Below are 15,238 nucleotides of genomic sequence, written 5' to 3' on the forward strand. Positions count from 1 at the left end.
ATGGTGAGCAAAGAAGCCAAGAAAGAAAAGAGCAGGATAATTTCAGATGATGATAAGCACTATGAAAAAAATCGTATAATAGAACTTTACTGGTGAGGCTTGGGGCTGGCCCTTGTTGTGCCCATTTGAATTGGTTTGTTTAACCTTCACTAGAAGTACTTGGGCAACTGCATAGGTTTCTTCCATTTTTAAGATCATCCAGAATAATTTAAGCTTATTTCTGATATAATAATAGTGATAGCTATCATTTGTTATTGTTTCTATGTGCTTGTATTAATTACTTTTGTGGTAGGTATTACACCAATTTTATTAACAGAAAAAATAAAGCACAGAGGTTAAGTGACTTGCCAAAGTCACTGGACAAGTAAATGTTGATTTGGGATTTGAAGCAATCAGTCTATCTTCATAGCCCTTTATTTTAATCAGGGTATTTTATTATCCTCATGGGATGAATATACATTTCAAAATAAATTCTATCCGATATTCATCCTCTGGCTCCTCCCTGTGGCCATTTTTTTCTGTTTTTATCTTTTCTCTAGGTCTTTGACGAGTCCAGATTTAATCTTCACTTTTTTCCATTACTTTTTGTAAATAATTTTGAATTAATTCCTATTCTACCGATTCTCTGGGTACTATCCAATATAGGCCCCTCTTTAAAAGTGTTCTCTGAAATAGGCATAATATGTGGGAATGGAATGGTCATTGAGGAACAGAGTGAGAATATAACTTCCTATTATGTAAACTCAGTATTTCTTTTCACATGTCCCAAATCAACAATACTTCCATATTTAATACCTGTGTTCCCTTATTTTCTGCAATGAACAGTATTTTCTTATGGATTTAATTCATGTTAGTGTGGCAAGAGAAGTCAAAGGTGATTTTAGGTTTTTGGCTGAGGAAGTCTAAGTATGAAGTTTTCATTTACTGAGACAGAGAAACGTAGAGTGAAACCATTGGGAAAAAGTTGTTCATTTTTTTTTTTTTATGTAAGTTTGAAAATCCTGTAACAGATCTAAATAAATACCCAAGTCTCCAGTCAGATAAATAGTCCTGGAGATCAAACCCTGAAACGAAGACATACATTTGGAGGTCATCTATGTATGGCTATTACTTGAAGCCGTGAATCTAGAAGAACTCGTGCAGAAGATAGAGGGCCAAGGACTGAACTCTGGGGCACAATAGCGTTTTGAAGTCTGGTAGGGAGAAATCAGCAAATCTGATGGAGGACTAGATAGTGAAGCAAAAAGAAAAACAAGATAATGAAGTCCTGGAGAACAAAGTAATTTTTGTAGAAGAATTTTAAGTTAAAGGGAATAATCAGTTATGTCAAATGCCGCTTATAGGTTGAGTAAAAAGAATCCTGAGAAATAGCCATTGGATGTGTTAATGTGGAAGTTAATGGTGACTTAGGAGTATTTTGATAGAAATAGTGAGGGAACAAGCCCGATTAAAGTGATTTCAGGAAAAGTAGGAAGAAACAGCAGGCATAGACAGCTTTTTGAACCGTTTTGTTGTTAAGAGAATTAGAGAAAAGGGGTAATGCTATGTATGTGTGTGTGGGGGGTAAGCAAAAAATTTTTTTGGCTTATTTTTGAAACGGGATAAAAATATATCATATTTGTAGGTTACGGTGAATGAACCAGTAGAGATTGAAAAACAAAAAAAATAACGATTCCAGAGAGAGAAAATCACAAGTTAAAGCTCCTTAAGTAGGTAGACGGAATGTATTTCAATGTACAGATGGAGACTGACTATGGATAAGAGTTTGTACAATTTAACCACGAAAAATGGTTGAAAATGATATTGCCTTACATACAGATGTAAAATGTTTTTTGTATAAGTAGTCAGTGGAACAGAGGAAATCCTCTGCTGATGCTTTTATTTTCTCAAGATGATAAGAAACCAGGTCATCAATGGAGTTTGAGGAAAGAGAGAATAAATTTGAGAATTGAGAAAGGAAGAGAAATTAGGGATAATCTTGTAAGAGATTTGCAGAATATATTGATTAGTATGAGTTCTGGGAAGTTATAATTCAAAAATATAAAATAAGACCACTTAAAATGTGACCATTCAGCTGCCTCTATGCAAATTTAGAGTAGGTAGAGTTGGATTTAACCTGACTAGGTTTTCCAGATATGTCTGATGAATGAAGGGATAAGCAATGAATTTGTAGTTGTAGATAAGGAAATTATTATTATTAACCCTAGTAAATCGTCTAAGATACGTAAAATAGGAAATGAGACATGAGAGATTTATGACAATGAAAAGGTCACATGGTCACTGAATTTGATATCCCAGTGGGCATCAATGTTTTGTAGGCCATAAATCACCACAGGGAGTGGGCTGGAAAGATAAAGAGTTGGAGGTGATAGAGTAGAACATCTAAAACTGACGTAATGGAGGAGGTGCTCACATTGGTAATGGAATTGTCTAGACTCTAGTGCAGCACTGTCCAGTAGGACTTTCTGTGATAGGAGAAATGTTATGTGTTTGCATTGCTCAGGTCCACAGCCAAGAGCCTCATGTGGCTATTGAGCACCTGAAATATAGGTAATATGACTGAGGAAATAAATTTTTAATTTTAATTAATTTAAGTTTAAATAGTCACATGTGGTTAGTAACTACAATGTTGGACAGCATAGCTTTAAAGTATGATCTCCATCGTGGGTGGCTGATTTGTGGGTGTGGTCAAGGTTATTGGAGGTAAATCCAGGAACTGAAAGCCCAGGGTATTGGAACTGTCACTTACACAAGTATTGAAATAATTGATAATCATAACAGGAGTAGAAGTGAACAAGGAGATTTAAGGAAAAATGATAAAGAAATCAGGAGAAATGTCCTAGAATTTGGTAGATAACTGCAACAAGGTGTGTTATTTGATAGTGTACTCTGATAAAATGAGCTACAGAGATGCTGGAAGTTTTAAGGGAGAAAAGTATAAACAGTAATTTCTAAATTAATAAAATTATAAACTAAGGATACATAATATGGCCTTTTAGGATCATAGTAGTAGAAAGCATGTAGGAGGTATGAGCAATCTTCCTTATAGAATTGGGAACCACATGCAATTCTTCATCGTTGTTTTACCCAAGGTTTATTTCATATAAGATAACAAGAGGTTAAATACTTTATTAGGGAACTTTAAGGTATTTGAAAGAATCAGGGAAATGAAAATGAAAACTTAGTCTTTGCAAAATTTGATGAAAGTGAAAGACCAGAGCAGATGTAAAAAAACACCCTTGAGTTCTCATTTTCATAATCACTTATTGGATTTAACTTTTCCTCATATCAGTAGCCTCTGCCTTTACCTAATTTACCTAGAATGGTAAACATAAGCATAGATTTACTATTCATTTCCATATTTTTGATAGTGGAGTTTAATTGATATATGACCCAGAGCCTCCAAACTTTTCTTTGATTGAGCACTCCATTAATTTGAAAAGAAAAAAGATGATATAAACAAGACATATATGTCCATTTATGTATTTAGAGATTATGCACAAATGCTACTGAAGAATTATTATTATTGTTACATTGCCTTTTTACAACCCATTGGATATTCCTTCACACCCCTGAGGTGGGTGCAACTGATTCTGGAGATCTTTGATGAGGATAATCTTCACAGAGGTTTGGATCACTCCCCCAGCCATCTGAAAACAAAAACCCCACACCAAATCCTCCTCCTGAGTGTAGTTATCTAATCTCTCCCTCTCACTCCAGAGGGAAGCTTTAGAAAAGATTACTTAGGTCCTTTGCTCATGTATAGCACCCAAATATTTTTTTGAGTTACATATTAGTTTCCTATTGCTGCTGTGCCAGATTACACAAATAAAGCAGCTTAAATAACACTAATTTATTGTCTCACAGCTCTGTAGGTTAGAAGTCTGATGTGGCTCTCATAGGGATAGAACCAAGGCTGTGGGCAGGGCTTTGTTCCTTCTGGAAGGCTCTATGGGAGATCCGTTTCCTGGCCTTCCATCTTCTAGCCTGCATTCCTTGGCTCTTGGCCTCCTTCCTCTGTCTTCAGCCAGCAATGGTGTATCTCTTTGAACATTCTTTGTTGTCTCATCTCTCTCTGATCACATCTAGGAAAAGTTCTCCACTTTGAAGAACTCATGTGATTACACTGGGCTCATCCAGATAATACAGGATAATTTCCTTATCTCAGAATCTGTAACCCTAATCACACCTGCAATGTCCCTTTTACCATGTAAACTACCATATTCAGAGGTTCTGGGGACTAGGGTATGGACATCTTCGGGGGGCTGTTATTCTGCCTACTACAGGTTCTTCACAACAATTTCCTTTGTTATATAAATTAATACATTTTATGAAAAGTTATAGTGGGATTACAAGTAAATACAGTCCTTTATGAGCTCTGTGAGTCCGATGGCTGTTGTGACTAAATGGCTATTGTGACAACTCCACATGCAAGTGCTGTTTTTTTTAGTGTTCTTCCAACTATTAGCTAGAACACTTTCTATATAGTAAATTGTCAACTCTTTGTTGCTCATATGATGTTGAAATTTATAGTATCCCAGTGTAAATCCTTGTGCAGTGAGTTTACTTCCGTTTTATTGGAAACATGTTTTCAGGGCATTTTTAGGCCTAAGAAAGAGAAGTAGACGTTAGTTATTTTATCAAGTTATTTTTTTAATTAAATGTAAATAAATTGCAGTTTAAAGAGCCTTGGAGGCACAAAGACACTCTAGAAATTCCCCCATAATCAGTGTTCCATACGAATATCCAGCACTATTTACGCCTATGGTTGTCCCAAATTCCAAATTATTATTTTTCAGACCTAAAAGACTGCATGTTTTCTATAGGAGTTTTAGCTGCCCCACAAGATGACTGTGGGCTGCCTTCATGTTAAAAACCAACCAAGCAAATTAAAAACAAAAATAAAAGCACCATATCATACGCCAGTCTCATTCCCTCCAGAATCTGTTTTTTTTTCACTCCTCTGAAACTTCATGTAGTTATTTTTTAAATCTTGTCCTGAGTATTTGGTGGTATCTGCAGGAGCATTACTCTGTTAACAACTTAGAAACAGCAGAAGGGAACTTCCATTCATACTCAGTTTTAATAGCTATCAGTTTCTTCTCCAGGCCCCATTGCCAACACCATAGGTGTCTGTGTCTGTGTCCGTCTGTCTGTCTTTCACTCACACTCACATTCACACACACACACACACACACACACGACCCACATTTGGATTTCTTAAAACAGCAGCCGGTGCATATGGTCTTGAACTTTACAGCTCTTCCTGTCTCAGTATGCGTGATTACACGGCTCTTCTTGTCTTAGTATGCGTATCTGCTTGGTATCCGATATGAATGAGTATAAATCAGATCCAATGTCTCCTACAAGATTAGCTGGCCTTTGACACATGTAAAGATGACAACCTGACCCTTTATTGAAACATTCAGAGTAGCCTCTACCTTGAGGATCATGGGAACTCCCCCATGAAACCATCATTCCTGTTTTGCCTCCAAATACCCTTTCTTTGCTTCCCAGCAAGAAACAATGCTGAATGAGCAGATAGTTTGAGATCTACAGCATTCTGATTTCTTTTTGTTGTTGTTGTTGTTGTTGTTGTTTGTGAGGAAGATCAGCCCTGAGCTAACTTCCATGCTAATCCTCCTTTTTGCTGAGGAAGACCGGCCCTGAGCTAACATCTATTGCCAATGTTCCTCGTTTTCTTCACCAAAGCCCCAGTAGATAGTTATACGTCATAGTTGCACATCCTTCTAGTTGCTGTATGTGGGACGCTGCCTCAGCATGGCCGGAGAAGCGGTGCGTCGGTGCGCGCCCGGGATCCAAACCCGGGCCGTCAGTAGCGGAGAGCGCGCACTTAACCGCTAAGCCACGGGGCTGGCCCTACAGCATTCTGATTTCTAAAGAGAATATTTGACTCCTCTCACTTTCTCTGTAGAAAACTGATTGTCATTCTGTCCTTGCAGAGGGGCAGTGGGATGTGTCTTGGTTCAGTTGAGTATCTTTATAAAAGCTCCCAGCCTTGAAAAGAACATCCTGTTCTCAGGCCTGAAAATATTGAAACATTAAGTAATAATTTATAGTACTCTTTCTTCTACGTTGTATGAAGTGACCTACACGACGCTCACATTTCAGGATGCTGTTGGAGCAGGGTATAATTGGGACAGAAATAATTTAAGGAAAAGAGGAAAGAGTTCAGAGAAAGCAAGATGTGGTCTTAGGGAATGAACAGGTGTTAAACACCTTGAGGTGCTGGCTTTGATACCGATGTTAAAGAGAAAGATGCTGTGGAATCTCCAAAATGGAGACAAAGTTGTGGAAGATATTAGTAGAGTGAGTGTTCCCAATGTTGAGGAGAAAATATGTGGCTTCCAGGATCTCTTTAAATTGTGTGATAGAATTATGTTTCATGAAGCTCTATGTTATAGTGAAACATTCTGATTGGACATGCCAGCTATCGAGTTTGGGGACTAAGAGATTTCTTTTTATAAATGTAGTTCTTGATATTTGTACCTTGTAGAGATGCTAGGGAATATTCTTTTAGAAGGCAGTTTGGAGGCTTCTAAAATAGAGAAGATGAAGAGAATTTTTGTTTTCAATGGTATAAATAACTGAAGAGAAAAACTGGAGGATGAGTGAGTCCAAAATAGACAAGAGCTAGTTTTTTTATTTTGTTAGCATTTAAAACTTTTTTTAGGGTAGTTGAAATTCCTAGTGTAATTAATAATGTGAAATCAATAATAATTTCTGTGTAATATTTTATATACATTATATAATATCTTTATCAAAATATAATTGTGAAATAAAGGGAATAATATAAGTACTTTCTCCAATGTATTAATGAGAAAACTGAGGCTGAAAGAAATTAAATGATTTAACCAATTGTATACAACTGTTGTGTGGTAGAGTCCAGACTCAGTTCTAGTCATCCACTCATTCTCTTATACCCAAGTGGAATAAACATCAGTCTCTGTGGCCAGGAATCCAATTTATACATCAGACTACATAGCTTACCTTCGAGAATCTGTTGACAGTTCAGGTTGCTGTCCTGAATCATCTAAGACATATGAACTACATCTTCCTTGTCTTTAGATTTATTTTTAGTTTAAGCATGCATGTGTGTGTGCGGTTTGGGGGAATGATAAACAAAAAAAGGATGGGAATAGACTGCGTGTGTCTAATATACGTGGTTATATATTTTTGCTTTTTTTTTTTTTAATAATCTAACTCTAATCCTTGAACAAAAGAGAGTTGTGCATGTAGTGTGTGTGATCGTGCACCCAGAGATTGCATTAATCTGTCTGAAATATTGGGCTAAATGCCATTTAGATCCTGAATTAAGAAACAGGAAGCTGAGGTAAATATGAGAACCATTTGTGTGTGTATAGATACACACACACACACACACACACACACATAAAGATAGGATGCTAAATTTTGAAGAGTTATCTGCTTGCTTTCTGGTCTATTCCGCTGTTTGTAGGTTAGATTGCACATTCATGCCTTCTTTCATTCAGTATTCATTTGTTATCTACTAGGTGATAAATAAAATGGATAATAGATAAAAATAAAATCCCCAATAATATGTACCTTATGGATCTTTGTAATCTCAAAACTTTGGGATCTCTCCTATTGCCAGGATCATCCAGAGAAGCAGTTTCCACAACATCTCATCTCATTCATGAATTCAGTAAACTTAAAGAAGAAAGGTATGTCATAATGTAAAACAAAAACCGAAAAATTAGGAGACTTACTCTTAAAGGAAAGGAGAATGGTGGAGAAGTTAAATGGAGGAGAACTGATGGTGGGGCCCTTACTGCACATCATTTTAGGTATTTTCTAGATAGAGGCATTGAAGAAGCAAGAGAGGAATTTTACGAAGTTGAGGAAGCTCCCTAAGTGGGAGATATAAACAACCAATGTGTAACAACCACAGGCAATTCTGTTTGCTAATTCCTCTGTTGGCTTTCTTCAGAGTATCCAGCTCTATCCCCCATATGGCGTCAGGCTGGCCTGAGTCTGCTAACTCTTTGTCTGATGCTGCTGATTGGGCTGGTGACCTTGGGGATTATGTGTAAGTATATTTGCTTCAAACTCAAGAAAGGTGATTAGGAAATCCATTTGTAAACTATGTAAATTCAGGTTGGATGATATGGTAGGTGCTACATCCCGAATACTCTAATACTTTCTAATAGGTCATCTCCTATCTCTCTTATTCTCCATGTTTCCAACATAAACCAGCAAGGGATATAGTTTATTTTTTTCAGGGTTTTGCCCTAAATCCATTGCTTTCTCTTGGTAAACTAGACTGGACTATGAAAACAACTTTTATTTTCCTAATTATTGGTTGTAATAAAGAGCCTCTTTTCTGCATAGACATACATCCACTTATTATCCTAATGGTGAGAAACAGGGAGCCCAGGGAAATGGATTCAAGGAAAAGCATGCCATTTCATGCTTAATGAAGACCTGCTTAATCTTCTCACTCCAGACCTTTCTAGCGTAGAGAAAACTTCTAAGCAGCGACAACAGCCTGACTGCTATAAATGAAAAAAGAGATACAAACAAGGAGGAAGAGTCGCCTGATATACCTTACCCAGTAGATAGAAAATTTAACCGTCTCCGCATAACAATGGAAGCTCCATTCCCAAGCACAATATCCCAAAAAGAGTATTTCCTTGATTCGAACCTATTATTGGGCAGTCAAGAGTGGACAGGATTGGGAGTCCTGGACTACCAATAAGCAGAAAAACATCCTGAGAATACCTACTTTGTAAGGTGTTGTTAAGTATATCATGTACAGAATAGTGAGTTGCACAGTATTCACTTTCTGGGGACTTGCAGTCAATGAAGTTTATTTGCTGAATGATACTAACATCTACTCTCTGCCGCTTTCATTTCTTTTTATATATGTAAGATCTCATGGATAATTAGGATTTAGACACATCTATATGCTGTAGCTTACTCTTTTGAAAAGAAATATGTTCTAGCAGCAGTAACAGGTATTCAGTAGCCAATCATTATGAGGATTAACAGGTGATCTTCTACGATGACGTATATTTTAAAAAGTGAAGTTGCAATAATATATATTCTTTGGTTCACCATAAAAGGGTGGACACTTTTTTTTTAAAGTACAGTGCTTTTAGCACAATTGTTCTTAAATTGATTATGCTAATGAATATCCTGAAGTTTATTAAAAAGGCAGATTTTATGGATTCAGGACCAGAAATGATCTAGTGTGGCAGTGAAATCTGCTTTTTTAAAAAATAAATACCTCAGGTGATTCTGATGCAAGTAGTCTGCAGACCATTCTTTAAGATACCCATTGTCCCAAAGGATTCTGTTCCTATTAAACAACAATTAGCAGACATTTGGTCCACACCAAAAGTTCTTTGATATTTGCAAGACTGTTTTAGTTATGTCCAAAACATCCATCAGACATTTGATCCACGCCAAGAGGTCCTTGATATTTAGTCTTGTCCAAAACCAGTTGGCATGGACCAAATATGCTCATAGATGTTTTGGACAGGGCCAAATTTCAAGGACCTTTTGGACAGGACCAAATGTCTTGCAAGGAAAACAACAATTACTTGAACCAACTCCATAAAGAAAAAAGAAAAAATTTCCACCAAATGAATGGCAAAATAACTGATATTACTTTAGACAAAATGTCAGAAATATGTAATTATTAATTCATTATTTTAATACAAGTAAAATTATAATGAAAATATAAATAAAATTATAAGAATGAGCTCTAAACAGTTTGGAATAGAAAGGCATCTAGTGTGTTTATTTCATGATACCTCAATTATTAGGAGCTACTAATAAATATCAAAAAAAGTAAGAAATATTTCTGTGTTAAGAGAATTATCTATGGCTATCGTGAGAATGGAAGGATATATGAACTTGTCTCCTGTTATGTCTTGGAGTTTTGCAGACATTTAATGATATTAACTCAGACTCAGAGAAATTGAGTCAACTTCAGAAAATCATCCACCAACAGCAGAATAACTTATCCCAGTAGCTGAGCAAATGAACTCTGCCAAGAGCTGATCATTCACACTTCAGGTAATCAAGACCTGTTGACCAGTCAGATCAAGTCTGTCGCCTGAGTTTAGGTTGCTTACATGCACCACCTCAGAGTATGAGAGAGCTATGTTACCCAGTGACTCTTACTAATGTTGCACTAAATTTACAGAAGACAAGGGAAGATGCAAATTCATTTGATATTTTTGAAAACACAGAGGCAAATTTGGGAAGCATCTTGGAATGACACCAATCCGCATACTTCAGCCCCTCCTTTTATGAACTATTTTTAGGTGATCTTGTTGTCTTAAGAATTTAAAAGCATAACTGGTAATTCTGAGGCCAGAAGACTAAGCCCTGAAAAGGGAAATTTCAATCACCATTGTCCCAACTCATAACTGGGGGTGACCTCATATTCAGAGGCTCCTAAAGAAGTATGTTTTCAGGGTGCTGGCTCTCAGACATATTGTCAAGTTAAATGATTTAGTTTCCCAAACCTTCCCAGTCACTCTAGAATTGTTTAGTTTGTGCTATTGGGTGTAATTTCTCTTTCAAATGACAAACATAATCCTTGTCCTAAGATGTCGCAATACTACCAAAACAGCTGCTATTATTTTGCAACAAATGAGGAGAAAACCTGGACCAACGGTAGAAAAACTGCATGGACAAGAACTCCATCTTGGTGAAGATGGATAAGTTGGAAGAAAAGGTCTGGTTGAATCTCCTTCCCTGGTTAGAAAAATTATCTATATAATGGAAAGTAAATACATGGAGTTTCTGATTCACATAGTAGGAATTTAGTGTATTTTGAGTGAGAATTAATAAATGAATTTAACGAATGTTCCCATCTGTCTTACTTCTGCAAACTGGAATGTGGTTCTCACATAACATTTTTCCTATTTTCTCTCTCAGGATTTTCTGAAGTCACAGCCATTACTCAAGTTTTCTTTTTTCTCACTGGGATTATCATGGGACCCATCTGGCAGAAGTTGAGTATGGGAGGATGGCTCTATCCCCTCTCCGTCCTTATAAGTCTCAAACTATTGGGAAAACACCAAGCTAAGAATACTAAGAAATGGAATACTAAGAAAATAAACGTTGGGGGCCGGCCCCTTGGCTTAGTGGTTAAGTGCGCATGCTCGGCTACTGGCGGCCCGGGTTCAGATCCCGGGCGCGCACCGACGCACTGCTTGTCCGGCCATGCTGAGGTGGCGTCCCACGTACAGCAAGTAGAGGGATGTGCAACTACGACATACAACTATCTACTGGGGCTTTGGGGAGTAAAAGGGGGAAAAAAAAAGGAGGAGGATTGGCAATAGATGTTAGCTCAGGGCCAGTCTTCCTCAGCAAAAAGAGGAAGATTAGCATGGATGTTAGCTCAGGGCTCATCTTCCTCACCAAAAAAAAATAAATAAATAAAATAAATGTTAATTATAAGATTTATAGATCTAGATACAGAAAAAGAGTATAATCTACAAAGAAAAGAGAGCTTCACTAACAAATACTGAAAGGATGAGGACCTAATTTTATGTGTGTGACAAACTCATGGCAAGACAGTGACCCTCATGTATTAGTTTAAATTTATTTTTTTATTTAATAAACAACACAAATAATACTTACTATGTTCAAAGTACTTTATAAATACTAGCCCTATGATAAAAGCAGTTATAGTCCCATTTTATTGATGAAAAAATTGTCATAGATTAAATAACTTGCCCAAGGTCATTCAGCCCATAAGCGGCAAAATCAGGACTGAGTGCACTAGGGATCACGAGCTCAGCCTCTCAGCTATCCTTCAGCACTTACAGCCCGGAAGGTAGTGGTCATCATAAGAGCATACATTAACACATTTATTTAAATTGAATAATTATCAGCTATTTTCTAACAGGAAGTAAATCTGAATTGACTGACCAGTTTAACAATTAGTTTTTTGACAGGGACTTGCCATTAGATTATACAACACATGTTTTTCATGAATTAAAATGAGGTAAATCTGCCACTTCAAGGTTTTAGTGAAAATATTTAAAGTACATATGGTATAACACTCTGAAATTGCATTTTTTGCCAGTATTTAAAGTTATGGAAAAATAGATGTCAGCTTAAAAATATGTAAAGGGACACATTTTTGCAAAATTCTTTCAGTGAGTACAAAACCAAATATTTTGAGAAACACCCCTCATTACAAATATATTCAAATGATACAATTATATTCATATTTTAATATTAGATATGGTATTTGTGTTATTAGGTAAAATTTAATATCATTGGCATCTTTCCGGGTGTGGTAGGTTTTTCTTCACCTCCCTACCCCATCAAGATATTAATCCATTCGACTCACTTTTGTTTTACTCTTTAATGCGTGTTGTTGAAGTTCTCTTAAACTGAATTATAATTGATCATTTTCTGTCAAAAATCCGGTACTTCAGCTATGACTCACCAAACTCCTTGAATAACAAACAATGATATGTCTATACTTTTCTCCCTAGATGCACTTTATCTTCATCCATTTTCCAAAGCTTTGTCATGGCTTTTTCTATTCAATGCCAATCTCCCACTCGCTAATCACCTCTACTAGTCATACTAAATTGACTAGTCTAGTTTCACAAAAGTAATAATGGCAAAAAGCACATGCAAAGTAGTAAATACACAAACAAAAATGACAGTTACTTCTTTAAAAAAAGAGCTATATTAGGCATGAAATGACTACAGATTAATCTGAGGTACCGCTGCTAACACTGAGGGTTTACAGAATAGTTCCATGACGCCAAGTAAATGCAATTGTTTCCATTTTGGAGTTTAAGAAGATGTGTCCCTTCTCCCAAAGGAGTTTTAATCATCTCTTGCCCTTCCACTCACTCTTAATTAAATTACAGAGCAGTGGCCTTCACAGCCAGGTTCAGAACCTTTGGACACTGATCCCTGGAGACTGTGGCTGTCACACTGAGGTTAGTGAGACTGAGCTTCAGGATCACACAGCCATTTTCTGCTGAGTAAAGGCTGCTCTGAGCAAGTGCATACACTAAGAGTGAGATTGAGCAAGCCCAGCCCTGAAGCAAGAAAGGAATATCACAGTGTAAGGCAGATCATTTGGATAAAAAGCAATTTGGGGCACAGGGAAGACTTAGACCTCTTGAGCATAATTTTCTAATGATGTTATTTAAGAGTTATCACCAATTCTTTAGCAAAGGAACTAGGGACTGATAGCAGAGACACATCAATGTAGTCATTCATTTTTCTTTCTTAACCTATGTCTTGTTCTCTCTTCACCCCCCACATATGTATAAATATATACAACATTATATTTGTGCATAGTAAAATGTAATAACTTTTTACACAGAATGTGATTTCATTTTTCAGTTTTTCTTCATAAAGTTCCAAAGTAAAGAAATTCTGATACTTGTAATATAATCTGCCCTGGATAGTTTCTACCAAGTTAAAGGAGGGAATACAAATTCTTAATCCAGAATTTAGGTATCCTTCAAAAGTAACTCTACTTGGGATCATGATTAACTTGAAATAAAGAACTCAGATATGCCAGCCTCGGGGATTTTGCTGTGTCATGGCAGCAAGTCTCCCAGCATTCAAGGACGTGATATTTGGCTGTCAGGGTAACTGAGAACACTGCATTGTGATCAAACTTCAAATATGAAATTTACAACTAATTTTAAATTGATTAATTTTCAGATTTAGTACTAAAGAATATGCCCAGATCAATGGACCCAAAGGATGTACCTATTTTCAAAAACGAAACATTCATATTTCCTGCTGCGGTGCTAAAATTTCTCGGATGTGTGAGAAGACAGCTGCATTGGTGAAGATTGAAAATTTGGATTAATATGCTTCTTCCAAATTCACCAAGAAGTAAGGGACTTGTCATCAAGTTCATGTGAGGAAGGAGAAAGCCACACTACTGGAGCCTAAAACAGATTAAAAAGTGACTGTGTGTTTAAACTACGGGCAAATAAACGTGCTTCATAGAACATTCTTCACTTCATCATCTGATACCTTCCCGGTCTCATGTTCTTGCTATTCAGTCTTAAAATTATCACTGGGGACCTAGGGGAATAGCTGTTCTGTGGCCCTGTTATTCAATCTCAGAATCATTTCACTGAATTTCCTCTCTCTCAAATAAAAGTCTTTTCTTGCTTTGTTGTTACATATGCACAAGCGCACATGAGTGATATTTAAATATTTAACAGTCAGAACTGACACTGGTCACAGCACTGGAATGAGGTCCAGGAGACCCTGTAGTGATAGCTGCTGGATCATGTAGAGATTTGGGGACCCTGGGGTAGGGGTCCTGCAGGGGCAGCAGTGGTATACCAAATCATTTGGAAATATCTTAGTATCTCAGCAAATGCTTTGTCTGTACCACTGTGTACCAGCCAAGTATCAGCCTGTACAAGCAAAATAACCTAAGGTACATTTTTTGTTATTCTTTAAAATTTAGATAATTTTTAATCTAGGTGAAGTAGCATATTATTTAGTATTTACATTCTCATTTATTTAAATTAGTAAATAAATTGAGGTTATTGAGGTTATTGTTTTGGTAATCTGGATATTGTTACCAGAAGTTTATTCTTTTATCATTGAAATTTTATTTCCTTCAGAAAAAAGTTCTAATGAGTTGTTTGAAGATTTTAAGATACTAGAATCATTATCTTTTATTTTTATTTTTCAGAATTTTTCTTTAACATAGTTTGTTAGTGTCCCTGCCCAATAGATCCTAAACATTGTAAATTTAGAGTTCAAGAGTTTTCTGGGACAAAATAACTGATTTGAGAATATTGGTAAAAGATATAGTTTTCATTTTCTCTTCATATAATTGCACAACTATGTATAGGCTAAAGAGAATAGTAAACTGATCTGTGATATTGATTTGGCTGGACCAGAGATCTAGAATTTACTGGAAAAACTGATACGATCCAAGTTCAAAGCTAGTTGTATTTAGAATACTTGGACAGTTTTTTGAAAGAACATCTTCATACATACAATCTAGTAGCCTGTTATTCTATAAATTTAAAATTGTGATGTAAAATTGGGAGCTGATCAACATTTTGTATATGTATCAACAGAAACTGTAGAACAAAGGGATTAAATTCTAATGTGAAAATTTAGTAAGAATTACAAACAAAATATATTTAAGCACAGATTTTTAAATCTACATAATTATTTTATCGCAGTTCAAGCGAACAGTCTTTACCAATTCCCCAGT

The 15,238-nt window shown here is 36.2% G+C and overlaps 1 protein-coding gene across 1 annotated transcript; it reads left to right on the top strand.

Moving 5' to 3' along the window:
- Positions 1-13,858, top strand: CLEC12B (C-type lectin domain family 12 member B). Its single transcript, XM_058557421.1, is given in 9 exon segments — positions 1-92; positions 6,081-6,190; positions 7,973-8,071; positions 9,927-10,024; positions 10,026-10,065; positions 10,579-10,677; positions 10,680-10,732; positions 10,936-11,051; positions 13,708-13,858. Coding segments are annotated over 9 exon segments (858 nt in total).
- Positions 13,859-15,238: the final 1,380 nt, after the last annotated feature.

Source organism: Diceros bicornis, chromosome 17 (assembly GCF_020826845.1).
Source record: "Diceros bicornis minor isolate mBicDic1 chromosome 17, mDicBic1.mat.cur, whole genome shotgun sequence".
NCBI lineage: Eukaryota > Metazoa > Chordata > Mammalia > Perissodactyla > Rhinocerotidae > Diceros > Diceros bicornis.